The sequence below is a fragment of the Acinonyx jubatus genome, chromosome B1 (genome assembly GCF_027475565.1).
Source record: "Acinonyx jubatus isolate Ajub_Pintada_27869175 chromosome B1, VMU_Ajub_asm_v1.0, whole genome shotgun sequence".
NCBI classification, from domain to species: Eukaryota; Metazoa; Chordata; class Mammalia; order Carnivora; family Felidae; genus Acinonyx; species Acinonyx jubatus.
Window position 1 is genome coordinate 119,757,459 of NC_069382.1, and position 20,603 is coordinate 119,778,061.

General features: G+C 39.5%; 1 protein-coding gene across 3 annotated transcripts in view; it reads right to left on the reverse strand.

Annotated features, from left to right (window-relative positions):
* CB1H4orf17 (chromosome B1 C4orf17 homolog) overlaps positions 1–20,603 on the reverse strand; it is a 49,082-nt gene that overhangs the window by 22,636 nt on the left and 5,843 nt on the right. Inside the window, exons 1-3 of one of the 3 annotated variants that reach the window (XM_053217106.1) lie at positions 15,036–15,130; positions 13,782–13,946; positions 6,250–6,468 (exon numbers count right to left, since the gene is read on the reverse strand). In XM_053217106.1, coding sequence (XP_053073081.1) covers positions 6,250–6,376 — 127 coding nt within the window. In that variant the 5' untranslated portion in view covers positions 6,377–6,468; positions 13,782–13,946; positions 15,036–15,130. Of the gene's footprint in view, positions 1–6,249; positions 6,469–12,647; positions 12,938–13,781; positions 13,947–15,035; positions 15,131–20,603 lie in introns of those variants that run through there. The other 2 variants (XM_015069077.3, XM_015069076.3) reach the window with 2 other exon arrangements.

Genomic DNA, 20,603 nt, shown 5'->3' on the forward strand with positions numbered 1-20,603 from the left:
GAGAGATAGTAATAGGCAGCTGTCTTGTTTCCAAGAAGTTGCACAAGAAGCTTCTGGATAGTGTTTTTTGTTTTTTTGTTTTTTGGTTTTTTTTTTGGTTTTTGTGCCCATTTTCTTCTAAATTTCCTTCTAGTACTATCAGTCTCCCCTTCTTATCTATCTGCTCAAATGACATCATAAAGGTCTTTGCTGAAACCCCTGTCTGAAATGCACCCCTTCACACTCTGTTCCGTTATGCCTTTTTATTTTTCTCATAGCATTTGTCCCTTGTCATATCTGTTTGCACATTGCTGGGCTGAGCTGTCCTAGAGTGTAAGCTTCATGAAAGCATGGATTTTGTGTGTTTGGTTTGCTACTCTATTCCCAGTGTCTAGAATAGTGCCTGGCACAAAGTAGGTGCTCTATGATTATTTATCAAATGAATGTATAACACAGCCAAATATAAAGCTTTTATTTAGTCTGATACTTAGAACTTTACTGATAGTAACTGGTTCCATATAGAAATGAGAATAACATTTTTAAAGATAGCATCACATCTTACCATTTTATCTTGAACACCTGAGATAGTGATTGGCCCAGGTGTATGGTGAAAAACTGCCTACCAAATGAAATAAATAAAAGATTAACATGAAGACAAATCAAGGGTAAAATCCTTATTTTCTCTGCTATCTCCTTTAATTAAAAAATGGTGATACATAATATGAAAGAATTCAGATTCTATCTATCCAACAGTTGGGAAAGAACTACCCAGAAATGTAAAAAGTGGAAGGGCACTAAAGTGGTTTCAGAGTCAAATGGGACAATATTAAATGATTTAAAGCTAGTCAGGGAAATGTAAAACTCAACCCAGCAGTGAAGAAGATTAGGACAACATTGGTGGGAGTTTCATTAACTGCTTTGAATATACAGGAGAATTAGGTTATGGAGTTTTGGGCCTAGGAATGACCAGCTCCCCCTATAGGGCATCAAATTTCTGTTACCTTTGTAATTATGAGGGACTCACCTTGTGGGAGAGTGTCACCAGAAGATTCAAATATCACATTCCTATCTAATTTTCTAATATGCAGCCCCAGTTTAATGAGAACATACTCTCATTTTATCTTTTTGTCCAAGGTAATTGTTTCCTTAGTTGATGAGTGTGCTCTAATATTGGGTTAAGTTAAATTTTAAATGTTAAAGGTTTAGAATTGTTATTTTAAAATTTGACTTAAAAATAACAAGTAACTGCAATAATCTTTATCGTGTACAAAACTTTCCATCAAAGATGCCAAAAATATTTACTATCAGCATAGCTGGTGTTGTAAAAGTATTAGTATTCCATTTCATTTCACACCCTCCTCTCCAGGCCAAGGATGACCCAACCTCCACAGACCAGCAGGGGAGTGGGGGTGTGGTCTGTTTTTCCTCCACGTTGCTCTTCCACTCTCCCTTCCCCACTCACTGCTTCCAGCTCCTCTGGAGTTGGGGTGGAAGATGAAGGAATGGTTAAAGGGACACAAAGTCTTACTTGCCGAATGGTTTTAATTTAGTGTTGAGGCATCTATGAAAGTGGATCTGTGAGACAGAGAAGAAATGCTGGCTCTTTCTCTCATGAGGCATTTTTGTGGGTTCTTTGGAGACCCTTGGTTGAGGAAATCTCTGATACTGTTCAGTCATGGATAATGTACCTACCAGAAAATTATTAACATCTCTTCCTTCCCACCTTTACACCAGGCAAAATGTCACCAGCCTCTTTTGGCTGGAGTTGTCCTATTATAGTGGTTAGTCCTCTTGGGCTGGGTACCTGTAAGACAGTTTTTGACCAGCTTCCTCCTGAGTGTCCACTCTAGCCCACAGGAAACAAGGCCCTTTGCCTAGTCTTCTGTGGGAAAGCAACTTAATCCCAGTCTTTGTGCCACTGACATAGCTAGCTTCAGGCAGCTCCAGTTGGCTCTTGTCTTTAGATTTTAGAAGAGAATCAGACACCATTCTCTGTCTTCCATAGCATAGAAGATACAGAACAAGTTCACCCCAAGAATAGTCTCCCCATATTCCACTGCAGAAACAGTGCAGGGCAGACCAGGAACAGCACAGGCAAGGATCTTGCTAGCCAGTGAGATCTCAGTCTCCTCTCTAGACCCTCCGTTCTCCATAAATGGTCCCCTGGAAAGCCCTGAAGGTACCGGTGAAGGCAGCTACTACTGTTCCTCATGGAGGGGAGGGGGAGTACACAGCACCCCAAAGACTCTTGTCAAAGAAATCCTCACTCTCTTTCCTTTTCATGAACTTTTACTCTTCTCTAAAGCAAAAGAGCCTGGAGATAGGCTACCATGGTAGAGCCAGTTTTCAAATCACCTCTTAGCAAGTCATGCACAAATGATCTTGAAATTTGGCTTTAGCCAAAGTTCTGGAAACAAGAAAAGTCTCATTTAATCCCATGACTAAATATAATGCTTTTTTTCTATGCAGTAGTGACACTCAAATTTCTTTGGCTGTTGTGTCCTTTGTTCAAGCACATTTTACTCCATGTTTGTCTCCTGCCCAGATTTCTAAGACTCCAGAACACAGCTCAAAAACCTCTGCCAAGCAAATGTAAGATTTTAATATCCTCAGGTCTATAAATTCAAACTTTCTCTATTCTATGTGATAGAAGAGGTTGTAGAGATCACTAGTTTGTAAATTAACTGAAAAATTTTCGTCTCTTACATGCATTTACCTTTCTATGGATGACCCCATTTACTGTTCCCTCTTTCTTTAAAATCACTTCTTTCCATTTTCAGAGACAACATTTTTCAACCCAGCATCTCTGCCCTTTCTTTTCAGTCTCTTTCTCTGGATTTTCTGTGTCTATACATCCCTGTGTTTTTCAGGGTTTTTTGGCATTTCTTTGCTTTCTTGAGCAATAACATTATAGTTTTAACCTAGATCTTCCTGCTTTTCAAATCTACTTTATAGACTCATCCAGTCCTTAGGCTCTAAGTCCTTATATCCGTTTCTCTACTTGGTCATTTGCTCCTGAATGTTCCATTGGCACATCGAGTACAACATGTTTGATATGAAGCTTTTAATCTTACCTCCTATATATGTTCTTCCTCCCATATGCTCAAGACTAATAGTTGGTCCACTATCCACCCAATCAACCAAGCTAAAAAAAACTGGTAGTAATTCTAGACTTGTTATTCCATTCCCAAATCCAATAAAGGTCCAACTCCTGCTAATTGTTGCTCCTTAATGTTTATCATATGTATCTCTCAATCAAATCTCCGTGAAATGCATTCTTGATACTCCTCCAGCAATTTTCCTATCTCTGTATTACACCTCAACTTTCACCATACTTCTATTATTGCACATAACACTGTATTATAATTATTTCCTTCTATTTATATCTCCTCCAAACTACACTGTGAGCAGAAACTGGCTTGTGTTTTGTTGTTAGCAGAGTGCCTATATGTATCACAAATAGAGACTCTAACCTGACATTTCTTAGACTGAACAAACTTAAAAAAAAATTTTTTTAATGTTTACTTATTTCTGAGACAGAGAGAGATAGAGCATGAGTGGGGGAGGGACAGAGAGAAAGGGAGACACAGAATCTGAAGCAGGCTCCAGGCTCTAAGCTGTCAGCACAGAGCCCGAGGCGGGGCTCAAACTCACAAACCGTGAGATCATGACCTGAGCCAAAGTCGGTCGCTCAACCGACTGAGCCACCCAGGCGTCCCTGAACAAACTTACTGATGATTTAATTTTTAAAAGATTTATCACTGATAATAACATTAGATCTCAACAGACTAGAACATTTGAATATTGGTAAAATGGACTATAAGAATTATCTTTGGCGTAAAACTAGTGAAACTAGTTGTAGTGTCCTTTTACTCAGTATGGGCTCAAAGCACTGGCTGTTAATGGCCAAAACAAAGCAGTTTGCTGCTCTTCTCTTTCTCATCCAACTCCAGTTACTAGGCTTTCTAGAATTTGCATGGATATCCTTGAAAGATTTCCAAGAAAATTTTGTATTCAATTGAACATATATTTATATGTGAACATGTATTACTATCAGCAAGGCTTTGTGGTAGGCATTGTAGGGTGTTTGAAAGCATAAAACTCCATCCCTTGCCTGCCAACAGTTTTATGCTATAATTATAGGTATAAGATATTCAAGGCAGAATGTGAAATAACATATACAAGAATTATATATTATATATCAAGTATCTGAAAGTCAGAAAAAATGTTACACTCAATTTGGTAGTATTTGCCTTCATAGAAAAAAAAAAGTTCCAATTAAATGCAATGGTTTTCTCATGTGGATTTTGAAAAACTCTGTCATCAGATTTTGCCACAACAATAGATTTCAAGGTCATCTATGACTTCTATTGTAATATCTGTTTGCTTTCTCTTGGCTTTCATTTTCCTGATCTTCTCTAGGAATTTGTCTTTGATGATCATCCTCAGCCATTCTCATTGAATCTTGGTTTATCTCATAACTTTCTGATGTGTTTTTTTTTTTTTTTTCTCTGTGCTGCTCACCTGAGCTTTCCTCTTGCTCTGCCTCAAAATTCAGCCTTCACTTCTCTGCTTACTCTGCCCTGGCCCATTCTCTATCCCTTTCACTTAGATGACTAAGTCCATCTTTTAACTTATCTCCCAACCCCTCGTTAGGCCCCTGCTCCTCTTCCACTTTCTATAATACAGCTAGAATGATTTTTTAAAGAATGAAATCACTTGCTCAAGGACACACAACTAGATAGCTGAGGTAGAACATGAACTCTGTTTAAAAATCTATGAGAGGCTCTAAATTTTACCTGGGTATAATTTAAGCTCCCTTCTTTCCTTACACAAAAATTTACCTAGCACCTCCCATGTGGCAGCCACTCTTTGGGAAATTGAAATAAGTGGTGAGTAAAACAGATATGTCTTCTGTTTTCAAGGAGCTCACAAATTAGCGGAAGGTATTTGATCATAATCAAATAAAAATATTTAGTCACAAGCTGCAATGACTGTGGAGGTGCATCTTCCCAAAACCATGCTTTCAGGATGCACACACTCATCTGTTCACCTGACAGATGTGTCAGCTACTGATGGCTCATGCTGAGTCCCTTCTGGGAATTGCTTCCAGCTGAAGATAGTTCTCATGCACGATGGGAGCTTGACCAATGAGTGTTTGGTGGGGGTTACAAAGGCCTTACCCCCTTTCCTCAAGTTGAGATACCTCTACAAAGCCATCCATGGCTCCTTATGGGGCTGACTGAGGCCTCTACTATATCTGTATCACAGCTCAAGTTCTGCTAAATCCTGCTTCCCTTGACTCCTATACATGTTGTTCCTGAGAGCAGCCCCAGTAAATCTCCTTCAAACAGTTCTCCATACTACAGTCTATTTCCAGAGAACCTGACTTAAGACAATTGCTGTGATAGAATACTATGAGAATATAACATAAGGAAATTTAATTTAGATTGAGGATATGGAGCCCAGATTGTCTCTTTTAAGTTACATTTCAAGAAACTTGAAAAATGAGAAACAGCAAGTAGTAATGGAATTTTTGGCAAGAGGAAATAGTATGAGTGAAAATCCAGAGGTTGGAAAAGTCTTATTACGTGTTCAAGGAACTTACGCAAGTCCAGTGTGGTTTATGTACAGTGAAGACGGGTGGGTAGGTATTGATAGGAAATGAGTCAAAAGAGGCAGAGGCCACATACATCTTAGGAAACATTTTAGCCTATGTCAAGATCTAGTCATTATCTTAAGTGCATGTGAAGTCTCTGAAGGATTTTGAGTAGGATATTTAAGCAGTTAAATTTACATTTTAATATGATCTTTCTTGTTGTTCTATGGAGAGTGGATTGGATGAGGGCAGGGGTGGAAGTAGAGCAGTTAGAAGGCTACAAATTGCAAAAGTAGTAGTCAGACAAAGGGATAAGAATGGCCTAGAATGGAGCTGCAACCATGGCCATGGGGAGAAGTAGCTTACTTTGCAAAATATTTAGAAAAAAAAAGTGATGAGATCAAGGGACGTATTGCAAGAGGAGAGGAAGGAAGTTCAAGAAGGGACCAAATTTATAGTCCCTTTCCCAACCAAGGGTTAATGCCTGGCACAGAGGATGCCTGTAAGCCTCTGCTCTAATTCCAATGCTGGCATCTGGTCTTAATGTTCAAAACCTGGGCCTCCCTATTGGTTACATATTTTGAACAGTATCCCTGTGCTTACCCACCAGAATCATCAAGTAGCCCAAATGTTGAGAAAGGGAAACATTCTAGGACCTTGAGTCACCTTACCTTTGATGTGGCACACCCTTCTGGGATGAGGGGTGTGCCGGACTAGAAAACAACCTCCATTTCTAGCCATAATATGGCTGCATTTGCTCTCAAACTGAGGAGCAGACATTGGGGACTTGAGGCTCATGTTCTCCGGATGTTGGTTTGCCCCTCTCCACTGTTGCCACAAAATGTCTTGGGGTTCTACCTGGTAACCTCACTTCCAGAGGTGCTCTGACCCTGAAATCATAAAATGACAATCATTCTGATGAGGGGCTCTTGACATTTCTTACACATCAAATATTTCTTCATTGCTTGCACTGCTGAGTTGTTTCCCTTGTCAAAGCAATGTGAGGCTATTATACTTTCAGATTAAATTTTTATACACATTGAAATGAATTCAGGTATGGGTGGAAGCAAAGAATTTTTCCCTGGAAAATTCAAAACATTTGTGAGAAGCTTAAAATACGTTCTATATTTAATTACATTTAAGGTCACTTTGTTAGCTTACCAACATAAAAATAACAGGTTATCAATTTTGATATAGTAAATGAAAATGATAGCTTTAAATTACAATACACACAAATGTGCTTTACATGAATACACCTTTCATATTATGATATAATATACATATGAAGACCTTTAATATTATACTTTAAGAAAACCAGTTTGTTTGTTTGTTTTTTAAGTAGGCTTCACCCTCAGCACAGAGCTCAATGCTGAGCTTGAACTCACAACCCTGAGGTCAAGAGTCCAATGCTTAACCAACTGAGCCACCCAGGTACCCCTAGAAAACCACCTTCTTAAATTTGTATCATCTTCTGAGAGGATGGTAAAACCTAAAAATAAGGGGGGGAAATCTGATAAAAGAATGATATTGTACCTACAAATGATAAACTGGAGAACATTTGACATGTTGTTGTTTGTAATTTTCAGTATTATTTAATGATTTTCTTTCAATCACTCAGGAATTATTTATTAGACAGCTAAAGTGTCATAGGCCTAAGGGATCAAAGATAATGCTATGGCTCTTAGGGAATTTACAATTACGTGGGGGGAAAGTTCTGGATTACTAACATAGGAAAGAGTTAAACAAACTTTCTTAAAGATAACATATTACTAGAGCACCTGAGTGTCTCAGTCAGTTAAGCATCCAACTCTTGATTTCATCTCAGGTCATGATCTCATGGTTTGTGGGATTGAGCCCTACATTGGGCTCTGCACTGACAGCCCGGAGCCTGCTTGGGATTCTCTCTCTTCCTCTCTCTCTGCCCCTCCCCACTCATGTTCTCTCTCTCTCTCTCTCTCAAAATGAATAAACTTTAAAAAAATGGCATGCTATCTTGAAATATAAAGACGGGTTTTTTTCTGGTGTTTGTTGTATATTTCCTATCTTACGTGGCTATCTTATTCATGATAGCAGGACCAGGAAATACACATTTTATTTCTAACCACGGCAGGGAGTTTTTCTGGTCAGAATAATTTTCAGATTCAAAATATGTCCATATTCTAGAAATTGTTCTCAAGATTTTGTTGGGGCAGACATTTTTAGTTCATTGACTACTTTTTAGACCAAAGAATCTGTGTTCAAGTTTTCCATGGTATACATTCAGAGTGTATGGTATATGTTATCAGTCCTGTTACCACAAATACCTAACGTTCATAAATTCTAAAATTATTCTAGGCTAAATAAAATATGTTAAAATATTTGAACTCATAAAGTACTATTATCTATCAATAAAAAATATTTTCTTATTGTTCCTTATAAATAATGAGTTAATTCCAGCCTCTTTGTGTAACCCAAACTATAGCCTTACTCATTCTTTCTGTGTGGGACCTTTTGCACAATTAAGTCAGTAAATTCATTTTTTATCTGTATTGGAGGAAAAGGGTACAGTAGACAATTTGGAGAGTGGAACTATCAAGTTAACTTTCAAGTTAAAGTGAACTGAAACTTTAAAATGAGATGTATGGTCCCAGCTTTTCCATTAACAAGCTAAATCACCATGGATCAATTATTTTATTTCCTAGATTTTTATTTTTTCATCTGAAACCTAATGAGATTGACTGAGACATCAGCTAGAATGTTCAGCTATTCTACTGGGTGTGTCTTACCCTCACTAATCATTTCTTAGGCTAATTTGAAGGATAATGACATACTTCAAATTCTGGTATTAAAGGTCAATAAACAATGAAGAAAACTCTTTCTCCTCTTATAAAAAAAACAGTGCCTTCAAGAAGTCTGAAATTCATCTTGCTTTTATACTTTAAAAGATGCTATAGGGCTTTCTTTTGTATTACAGAAAATTTAATTACCTGATGTTGTGGCTTTTATTGTTTCTTTTGGAAGTTTTGAAATAATGTTAAAGGGATTCAGGCAATATGTAAATATTTTATCCACATATATCATTAAAAATTTTACAAAATCCAATATACATTATGTACTGTTGAAAGTCTGACTTACACTTAAGTTTTCAGAAATTAGATAAATGAAAAAGTCTGGACAAAGTTGTACTTTGAATTGTTCTAGCAAGTGATCTAATAATGAAAAAATAAAGCTATCTCAAACCTGAAGAAAATTGAAACTATATTATTCCCTGCAAAAGTTCTTAAAACAATGTCTCCCACAGACTGGGAGAAAATATTCTGAAACACATATATGATAAAGGACTTGTATCCAGAGTAACAAAGAACACTTAAAAATCAACATTAAGAAAACAAATAGCCAAATTAATAACTAGGTGAAAAAGGTGAATAAACACCTCATCAAAGAAGATGATCAGATGGCAAATAAGCACGCATATAAAAAGATACTCAACATCACTTATCATTAGGGAATTGCAAATTAAAATAATGACATAGCACTACTCACTTATTAGAATGGCTAAAGTCCAAAATACTGACAGTGCTGACAGGAATGTGGAGCAACAGGAACTCTCACTCATTGCCAGTGGGAACACAAAATGGTACAGCCACTTTGGAAGATAGGTTGGAAGTTTCTTTCAAAACTACACATACTCTGGGGCGCCTGGGTGGCGCAGTCGGTTAAGCGTCCGACTTCAGCCAGGTCACGATCTCGCGGTCCGTGAGTTCGAGCCCCGCGTCAGGCTCTGGGCTGATGGCTCGGAGCCTGGAGCCTGTTTCCGATTCTGTGTCTCCCTCTCTCTCTGCCCCTCCCCCGTTCATGCTCTGTCTCTCTCTGTCCCAAAAATAAATAAAAAACGTTGAAAAAAAAAAACAACTACACATACTCTTACCATAGACCCAGCAATTGTACTCCTAGGTGTTTACCCAAAGGATTTGAACTCATGTCCACAGGGAAACCTACACATGAATGTTTATTCATAATTGCCAAAAAATGGAAGCAACCAGGTGAATGGATAAATTGTAGTACCTCCATACAGTGGAATACTATTCAGTAATAAAAAGAAATGAGCTATCAAGTCATGAAAAGACATCGAAGAATGTATGTTGTTAGAATGTATGTTGTTAGAAGCCAGTTTGAAAAGCCTACACACTGAGTGATTCCCACTACATAACATTCTGGAAGAAGCAAAACTATGGAGACAGTAAAAAGATCAGTGGTTGCCAGAAGTTCTAGAGGGACAGTGGGGGAATAATGAATAGATGGAGATCAGGGGATTTTTAGCGCAGTGAAACCAGCCTGTAGTATACTGTTCTAGACTGTAGTTGTGGATATATGACATCATGCATTTGTTGAAAGCTACAGAACTGTACAACACAGAGTGAATGGTAATGTAAACTATGGACTTTAGTTAATAATAATGTATGGTTTTTGTTCATAAATTGTGACAAATGTAACACACTAGTGAAGATGTGAATAATAGGGGAGATTGGGCAGGGGCAATATATGGAACTCCCTGCACTTTCTGCTTAATTTTTCTGCAAGCTTAAAAACTACTGTAAAAAATAAAGTCTATTAATGTAAAAAACAAAAAAAGAAACTAACTCAAGCCTGAAGAAAAGCAAAACTATTTTAGTTGCTATTAATGATGGCCCACATCTTTCTCTTCCACTTGTTGACTATATTGATTTTAACACTCCTTAACTGACTGATAATATATTTTTGCATTGATTTTAGTGGATATCTTTCCAAAGTTCATGAATTGGCTTAAAATAATATTTTTCTATTTAAATATTTCTCTTTAATATAAGCATTGATTTGGGGCTATAATTTTTTTAAGACATAAACTCTAAACAAATGAATCATTCATCCTTCTACAAAAGGTTAGATTTTTCCCCCCAAAGTCAAGAGAAACATGAAAAGAACATGTTATTAAAATAAGGAATTAATAGAGGACCAGAAAATAATTTACTTGTTGATAAACAAACATAATCTTAGAGAATCAGAAATTTCATTTATTTTATAATGAAGTGACTAAACATTTTCCTGAACCAATATTAGAGCATCCCATCAATGCAAAATTGTTCATTACATATCATGGACGGACTCTGTAGACGAAATCAGTTATAATAACTTCTGTAATGTGCCATGAATTATTTACAGTTTTGTGATAAATAATAGATATTTTTAAACTCCAAAACAAACAAAAAACACCACAAAGAAAACAACACACACACACACACACACACACACACACACACTGTTTCCACTATTTTAGCTTAGTAGGTATTTGCTGTATAATATGGGGCAGCAGTTCTCAGCCTTCTTTCCCCACCTGATGCACATGACAGGTGATGTTCGGAGGAAAGACATCGCCATCCCATGTTCAGATTTTAAAGAATGAATTCCACAGTTGTGGTAGAGCAAAGTACTAAAAAAAAAAAAAAATCAATCACCCCAACTACGGTGTGTCAGTAACTGTTGCTCACAGGAACTGTATAAACAGGTTTTAACTCCAATCTTTCCAAATAGGTAGGCACATGTCATTGCAACTAAATGCCAACAGGTAGTGTTAGAAAACTTACCCTTCTTTGTATTAATTCCTTTTAAAAGCTAAACAATTTCTAAACATGAGCGTTTTAGTTATTATCAGTAAGTATGTTGGGTCTCGCCTCACTGTCTGTGTTGCAAAACCTCGGTGGAGCCCTCCTGACTTGGAGGGTATGTCCAAAAAGATGTGCTGAGAGAAAGTAGCCAAGTTCCATTTATAATTCTATTCTACTTGTGATGCCAGCATTCTGCTTTTGCCTTGAAGAGGAAGAGAAAAACCTGTACAGTGGTAACTGATGGAAAATCTAATTAAAATTACCCTTTGTCATTCAGGGAATCGTGCAAGCACTTCTGGGAGCAGTATTTCCTTTTCTATAGCCTCTTGAATCTACCTATATATTAGCAAGTCACTGAATTTTATTTAGACTACATGACACAAAATCTTCAAAATCTAGAGTTTCAGAGGTATGATTAATCATGTAGTTCTAAATCTGGTCATCGTTACTTTTAAAATATGTAAATCTAGGGGCGCCTGGGTAGCTCAGTCAGTTAAACATTCACTTTGGCTTAGGTTACGATCTCGCGGTCTGTGGGTTGGAACCCTGCGTCCGGCCGTGTGCTGACAGCTCAGAGCCTGGAGCCTGCTTCGGATTCTGTGTCTCCCTCTCTTTCTACCTCTCCTTCGCTTGTGTTCTGTCTCTCTCACTCTCAAAAATGAATAAATGCTAAAAAAAATTTAACAAACATAAAATATGCCAATCTGTATTAAATATTAATAATCTTAGTCCAAAGTAACACTTATGTAAGATGTATGTTTAAAACAAGAGGATACGACATCTGATCAACGAACAGCTGTAAGTTACAAAGAATTCCTAGAGATGTAAAGATTGTTATTTAGGTGATGAATGCTGAACCATTTTGCAGGTCACCTCGCCTAAAAGGCATGCCACTAAGATCTTCACTGCATTCATTGCTCTGCCTACAGGAGACTTTCTCCTAAGGCTAAGGCTTCCTTACCCTTCTCTAAAGTAGTTCCCACCATCTTCCCTGCCTAGATCACTGTCTATCCCTAACTCTCCTTAGGCGATCTCCATAAGTGCATGTTATTCCCTGGCTTTTTTTTTTTCATTTCTGTGTTTATTTTCCGCTTCTCTCCATAGGATATCATAATCAAGCAGGCAATGGTCTAGTCTAAGTTCTGTATTCCCAATACCTGTCACATAGTATATGTTCAGTATTTGTTAAATGAAGTTAAATGTTATCCACAGAACAAATGTCTTTATCCCACAAACTTAGCTTATTTTATTTGTATGATCTCCTCAAAGATAGGTGGTTTACTTTATTTTTTTTAGGTGGTTTACTTTAAAAGATAATATCTCATTACCACAAAACAGATTTATTTGGCCTTCACATAGTCTTGAAAAGAGGATGAACCTGAGATCCATTAACTAAATCATACCTAAACTTTTTGAAAATTATTTTAATGATGAATTTAAAATTATACCTGAGGACAGTTTTTAAAGAAGGTGATCTTGTTCACAGGAACTCAAGGCTATTGATACACTCCAAGCCTCATAATGGGTCTATGCTGAGTTGTCACTGATTTCCTTAAATCTTTGCACTTGAGCTGGGAATTTTTAATTGGCAGAGACAGCCTAATGTCTAATGCATCCAGTAGAATATCACTGTCTCCCTCCAGTTTCTCCCACTGTTGCTACAATGAGCCCAGGAGGCTCCCTGGTTGTTAAGATACACTACAAAGCTTAGCAACGTGGTAACATTCCTTAGGGAAATCTGAGTTCCAGAACCTCTTCACCCCATGTTCTCAGAGCTCCACAGCTTGACAAAACCACATGGTAGCAGTGACTTTTCTCAGTTTCAGACATATAATAGTGTTGAATCAAATGAAAGAGAAAGAGAAAAAAGAAAGAGCAATCAATATCGTTTATTGATACTTTCTCCATAATTCTGCTTGAAGAATACATACTACGCAGAGGTAATCAAACTTCTCACCCAAAACTAGGGGGAGAAAATGTGGGTGATTTTAAAGATATCCCAGTCATTCTGCTTGGTAGTCAGCATGTCCATGGCAATGACTTGCTCAATAGTATTGAAAAAAAATTGAAATGTTAATTAAAAGTCATAAAGAAACATTAAATAATACAGTTAAAGTCATAGGGTTCCCTGTGAAAAGGGAAGATGGAATCATACATAGTAATTCCATACATGCACATACACATATACACATACATACATGTGTCCTTCAGCTCTCCGGATTATATATACTAGTGCTTCCTAATATTTTTCTTTTCAGACCACGTATGGCTTTTAATTTCTAAATCAGTCTCTGAAATCAATGTAGATAGTTTCTAAAAGGCAAATACTAGTTTAAAACAATGCAAGGATACAGTCTAATTGGGTCTGGATTTTTTTTGTTGTTTGGCCCCAAGAATTAAAGGCTAAATATCTCCTCTTGCCTATAACCCATTCAGGACTTGTACCACACTATTTTTCTGTATTTTATGGAAGATTCAAACAATTTTCTAATGTAATTTTGACATTTTGAAATGTTCATGCTACATTTTGTGTCAGGAATTTGCTTTCCACAGCTAGTCATAGAGACTTATTTCTCCTTCACCTGAGAGAGTCCAAGAGTCCAAGGTTGGTGTGGAAGCTCCATGGTGTCATTTGGAGCCTAGACTTGTTCCACATTTTGGTCCATCTTCCTTGATATGTGGCTTCCCTCCTTGAAGCTAACTCTTATCCAAGATGGTTCCTGAAGTTCCAGTCATCCGAATGGCTACTATATTACAGACGTCAAATGCACAGTGCCGGCAGAAAAGAAAAGGAAAGAGGGGTGAGTGCAGACAAGGACATGATGGCTATGTGCTCCCTCCATAAAAGCCTTTTCATGAGTCCCAGACAATAATCTAGGTGCCTTGATCACTTCTAGCTGCAAGGTGGGGATAGAAAGTGTGGCTTCTTCACAGGGCATATTGCCACTGATTTCTCAAAGAGGGGCTCAGTTACCAAAAGAAGAGTGAGATAAGGTATATTGGGTTATAAACAGTTTCTACCACAGATCCTGACATTATACCTGACCCCTGTGGAAGAGGTTTTGACACTCTACGCAGTTGCACCTTTCATTAGAGAGGGCGAAGCGTCCATCAGAGAGAGACATACCCCTGGCTATGTAACCATGGTTCTGTTGTATTTTCTTTATAGGAAGACCTATGAGACCTTCCTTGTCTCATTATTGGGAAAAATGATACAACTGGTTTGTTTGGGCACGGTTGGCAGTAATTCTGTCAGAACCGCGGGACAGAGGTTGCTCTGCTGCCCTTGCTCAGGGCACACATGTATCTTTGTTGCCTTGGAAACAAACTGCTAGTCAAGACACTCAAAGACAGAAAATGGATGGAGAGATTTCTTGGAATATGTGCATATTTGAATGGTGATTAGTGATTTAAAAACACCTTCTGTAGTAGTCATAAACAGGAAACCTCCCAGGTTGTTCACTGTCCACAGATATTTTGAGTATTGTTATGGACTGAATGGTGTCCCCCTAAATTCATATGTTGAAGCCCCAACCCCCAATGTGACCATATTTGGTGATAGGACCTTTAAGGAGGTAATGAAGGCTAAAGGAGGTCCTAAGGGTGAGTCCAAATCTAATAGGACAGGTGTTGTTTTAAGAAGAGGAAGAGACCCCAGAACACACACACACACACACACACTCTCTCTCTCTCTCTCTCTCTCTCTCTCTCTCTCTCCCTCTCTCTCTCTCCATACACACATGGAAGAAAAGCCATGCGAAGTCACAGCAAGGAGGGGTCTGTCTACTAGCCAGGAAGAGAGGAAGAAAGGGAGAGAGTTGGAAGAGAGGCTTTACCTGAAGCCAACCTTGCCAGAACCTTGACCTTGGAATTCCAGCCTCCAGAATTATGAAAAGATGAACTTCTGTTGTGTAAGCTACCCTATCTGTGGTATTCTGTTATGGCATGACTATGCAGAACACTCCGTCAGGTGCATTTTCTCCATATACAAGCAGTGTGGCCACATCTTGGAGCTGTGAATGGATTAGACCTATTGATTTTTATCCTCATTTTGCATTTTCTATAAAAATCCCACTGGTGTCTGCTTAACATATAAGAAAGTAATGTAAATTATTTATGAAAGGCAAAAATGTAATTGAAAACAACACAAGAATAAAACTTATTTCATCTGGTGTCTTGCCTACCCTGTACTTTGTTCTGTCAATTTTGGAAGCACATGATTCAGCTCTAAATTTGCAACAAGTATCTGCATTCATAGAAAAGAGTACTTTGTGATCGCCAGAGCATAACAAAAGTACTGATGTAAGTATAATACAAAGAATTCTAAATTAGCCTCTACATTTCCTCACCACTACTGTTCATACCCTGTATAACCCCCTTCCCTTGATTTTGGGCACATCTGTGAATACAATGGATGTCACTCTTGTGATTAGGTGACATTCTATGGCAAAGATGAAGAGGTTCTGCAGATATAATTCAAATCCCTAATCAGAATTGCTATGAGTTCATCAAAAGGAGATTGTTTGGGGGTGGATCTGACCTAAGTTTTTTAATGTTTATTTATTTTTGAGAGAGAGAGAGACAGAGCATGAGCAGGGCAGGGGCAGAGAGAGAGGGAGATACAGAATCTGAAGCAGGTTCCAGGCTCTGAGCTGTCAGCACAGAGTCAATGTGGGACTCAAACCCAGGAACCATGAGATCATGACCTGAGATGAAGTTGGACTCTTTACTGACTGAGCCACCTACGCACCCTTGACCTAATTTTTAAAGGAGATTTAGGCCTTCCCTAAGATCAGACAAGCTTTCCTGCTAGCCTTAAAGAAGCAAGCTATCATGAGTTCTACAGCTGCAAGGAAATGAATCTGTCAACAAACCTGAGAGCTTGGGAGATGACCCCAAGCCACAGATGAGACCCCAAACTCAGTTGGTACCTGGACTGCAGTCTTATAAGACCCTGTTTTGAGGACCCAGCTAAAGCTAAGCCATGCCTACAGTCCTGGCACATGGAAACTGTGAGATAACAACTTTGCATTGTTTTAAGTTGCTAAGTTTGTAGCAATGTATTAGGCAGCAAAAGAAAAATTAATACAGTAAAATGAAAGTTAGGAAGCATATTCATAGTCCATTCTCAATTATAAAAACAGTATCTGTTTCATGTATCAGATTGTGATCTCTTCAAGTGAGGCAGGCTGTGGAGACGGTTCACAGGATTCCATCCTAAAATGTATCCATGACTTCTCAGGGTTGTGTTACAGTTCTGGGCTGTGTGTGTGTCCTTGGGCAGCAAGCCAAGCAGGTTGAAATGCAGCTGGTGTGCCCTAAACGGGAGTACTGATTGTTACCAGCTATGTCCCTCCCAGTTGGTTGGTATCCATGCCATAGTAGTTGTTTGATATTTTGAATATCATCTCTCATTATCAGACAATTCCTGTCTTCTTAATTTTGAGAGATTATCTACAATTGCCCAAGCAAACCAGTTCCTTGGGAGAAGTGGTTACTGCCTCCACTTGAAATTTAAAATGTCTCAGATGGCAGCTCATCGGGAGAGCACGGATGGTCCAGTGAGAAGGACAGGAAGTAGAGACAGGACACAAGTTAGGCTGGTGCAGCACTTCACAGGGTTTTTACAGCTTTGTAATCATTCCAAGACCCATGACAAAACCTGTTACGATTCCAGGACCTTTGAGTTTCAACACACTGCTGGTAACATCAGTGGTGCAAGTCAGAGGCTGGGTTTTCTTAAGACCTGTCTGATAGAGGGGTGCCTGGGTGGCTCAGTCAGTTAAGTGTCTGACTTTGACTCAGGTCATGATCTTGTGGTGGGTGAATTCAAGCCTTGCATTGGGCTCTGCGCTGTGTGTATCCTGCTTGGGATTCTCTTTCTCTCCTTCTCTTTCTCTGCTTCTCCCCCACTTGTTCTCTCTCTCTCTCTCTCTCACTCTCTCTCTCTCTCTCTCTCTGTCTCTCTCAAAATAAATAAATAAACTTTAAAAAGAAAGTGAAATGGAAGACCTGTCTGAAAGAAAGGAGCCTTAGCAGGAGCACATAGGATCAAACTCTTGAGAGTCAGAGATGACTGTCTAAAGAGGGGTTATGCAGAAGCCTTTTCTTTTCACTGTTTTTGCCAAGATCTGTGGGTGAATCTGTGTGTGTGTGTGTGTGTGTGTGTGTGTGTGTGTGCGCGCGCGCGCACGTAGGGGGTGTGCAGGAAGAAAAGACAGGTGTCCACCATTATCATGTCACTCTTTTGACCTTGCATGTATTTTGTGTGTGCCATACACCCCACAAGGACATTTTGAAAATGGGTCACTTTTATGGCCCTTATACTAAAAGAACATCACTGGGCAGAATCTGAGTGATAAGACAGTTTACAGAGAGAGAAGATGGAGAGAACTCAGTCTTCTACTTCCTTCTCAGCATCTGTCTCAGTGTCTCTGCCTCACTCTTAGCTTTATTCTCATGGTAACTGAGGCCCCTGTGTTGCTGCATTTTACTTTCTCTCTTACCTTTCAGCTAAAATGGTTTTGTTTTAATAAATGTCTCACCCACAATGCTGCATATCATTCATTCTTTTCCAGAATCTCCTTTGAAAATCTATGCACCAGACATTGTGCAAGGTGCTGGGTACACAGTCATGAGCAAAAAAACCTGGATGGTCTGTTTCTTCATAAAGTTCACAGTCTAGTGAAGAAGACAGGCATTGATGACGGAAATGCATAAACATATATGTACAATTTTTGTTGTTGTTGTTGCTAACGTTAGGTAGGGAGCCTTGGGTTAAAGCAGAGAGATGTCATGGGACACAGGCTCTTTCCTTTTCCCCTCTTCCTGCTCCAGCAGTCCTTGCCTGTATCTTTTGTTCTTGTGGTCCTAGGGGGCTGTTGCCCTTCCAAGCCTGGCATCGCATTCCATAAAGAAGGAAGCAACCTGGAGTCAGCAATGATGGGGAGAAAGCAGCCATTTCCCAGCCATCCTCAGCAGCTTCTGCCTATGCTCCTGGGCCACGACACTGTCACACTGCTGTCTCTGTCCCAGGGAAGGTTGATAATTGTTGCGTTTTAGCCAGACACATCACTGCCTTGAACAACTACTGGGGGTTGGTTAAAAAGGCAGGCGGTCGAGAGCATCATGTGCCGCAGCCCTGAAGGACAAGAGTGGGGTCCCGTAAGGAAGACAGGACAGCCAGGACGAGCCCCTCTGAGAAGGTGATATTCAAGTTGAGACCCTCAGCAAGGCACAAAGTTAGGAGGGAGGGCACTCAAGTAGAGAACAATCAACACTTTAACTTGAAATACAAAATTTACTGTTGTCTCCTATGTTTTTCATTATTCTGGAAATTGATTATCTATTACAAACTTAGTTCCAGATGCCATTCCAGCGAGTTTAATCCTGAGAAAAGGGATCTAGGATATTATTCTGTCATTGCGTCTCCTTGTAAAGAAAATTTTTCAAAGCTCCAGGCAGCAATACCTGCCCGATCCTAACTTGAGCATAATTCAAACAAGGAGACAGTCCCAGGTTTGGTTGCCAAAATCTACTTTCACTTGATTCAGATCAGCATGTTTGTAAGTATATGCTTTAGATGAAAAGAACTTAATCCCTCTTTTAACTTCTATACATTTATATCTCAAACAGATTCAAACACACAATAAACCTATACATCATCTCTCAGGTTGTCCATCAAATATTAACTGTCCTAAATGCGTGTCCCCAGAAGAATTAAGGTTTGTCCATCAAGGTCAATTCTGGAGAAGATGGTGGAGGAGGAGTACCCTAAGCTCTCCTTGGCACATAGATACACCCAGATAACACCCACATCAGTGTAAATAACCCAGAAAACAACCCAAAGAGTGGGGAGACTTTCCACAGCTAAATGTAGAGAAGAAGCCACATTGAAGAGGGTGGGAAGGGCAGAGACATGGTCAGGAGCCAAACTGACCAGCAAGAATGTTGTGGGAGGGAGGGACACCATGAGCACAAAGGAGAGAGGAGCAAACCCCACCCCAGGCACCCCAGGCATGGGGGACCCACATTGGGAAGACAAATCTTCATAGAATTTGGCTTTGAAAACCACAGGGTTTGACTTCCTGAACTTTTACAGTCAGTGGAGCTTAACACCTGGAATTTTAATATTTAAAGTTCAGGAGACTCAGCCAGAGGGCAATAGGAAACTGAGTCCCTACCCTTAAATAGACAGCACAACAAACATCCCTGCCAAGAGACACCAAAGAAAGAGCAGTTTGAAAAATGTCTGGGGTTTAAGGGAGGGAGATTTGTTTACTAATCTCAGAAAGTATGCTGGAGGGATAGGGATCTTTGGGAGACTTCTGCAAGAACAAAAAAGCTGGTGAGAGTAGCCCAGATGCACAGACACCTGCAGGAACCAGCGCAGTACAAACATTCTCTACCTAATTTGCTAACACTGTGCCCCACGCAATCCCCACTCCCACGTTCACCTGCAGACCCACCCCTCCAACTTGGCCTGGATAAGAGTTCTCCAAAGTGGCTACAGGTCCCTTCCCACATCGGACCAGCACAACCTGTGCCTATCACCATGTGCGTCACCTCTGAGTTCTCCTGTGGACCTATCACCCCAACACACCCTTGGCAGGGGTCCATCCAGTGTGGGACCACAAATGAGGCAGTGTGCAAAGCAGCCCCAACAGGGGCCAATACCACTCCGAAGTGATTCCTGTGCTGGGGAGAGGAGAAGATAACCACATGTAATGAAGAATCAGGCTGCAGAATCTGACTGCAGCCCCAGCAGTGAGCTGGGGGCAGACACCTGGTCTTACCCCAGGCCTCACCCACCAACAAAAGCTTCTCATGGGAAAATACAGGGAAAGTGCCCTACAGCCTGCTGTTACTGCATTTCTAGCAAACACCTGGTCTGACCCAACTCAAGCACAAGGTGGTCCCAGATTGGCCCATCAACAACACAGGGATCAAACACTGCCCACAACAAAGAAAGCAAGTGCAGATGACTGGACTGAAGGCAAATGTGATTCAGCCACAACAGTAGTGTGCACACAACACACATAGGAGACGTCCTGAAATGCCAGGTTCTGGTGAACAGAGGATATTGCACTGTAGGGCACTACAGGACCTCTTCATAAGGCCACTACTTAGCAGGAGATGTAGCTGACTTTCCTAAAATATAGAAAACAGAGTTTGACAAAACGAGGAGATAGAGGATTGTCCCAAATGAAAGAAAAGGACAAAAATCACAGCAAAAAAACTAAATGAAATGGAGATAAGTGATATGCCTGTTAGAGATTTAAAGTAATAGTCATAAAGATACTCACTGGACTTGAGAAAAGAGTGGAGGACCTCAGTGAGACCCTCAACAAAAAGACTGAAAACATAAAAAAAAAAACAATCAGGGATAAGAACTCAATAATTGA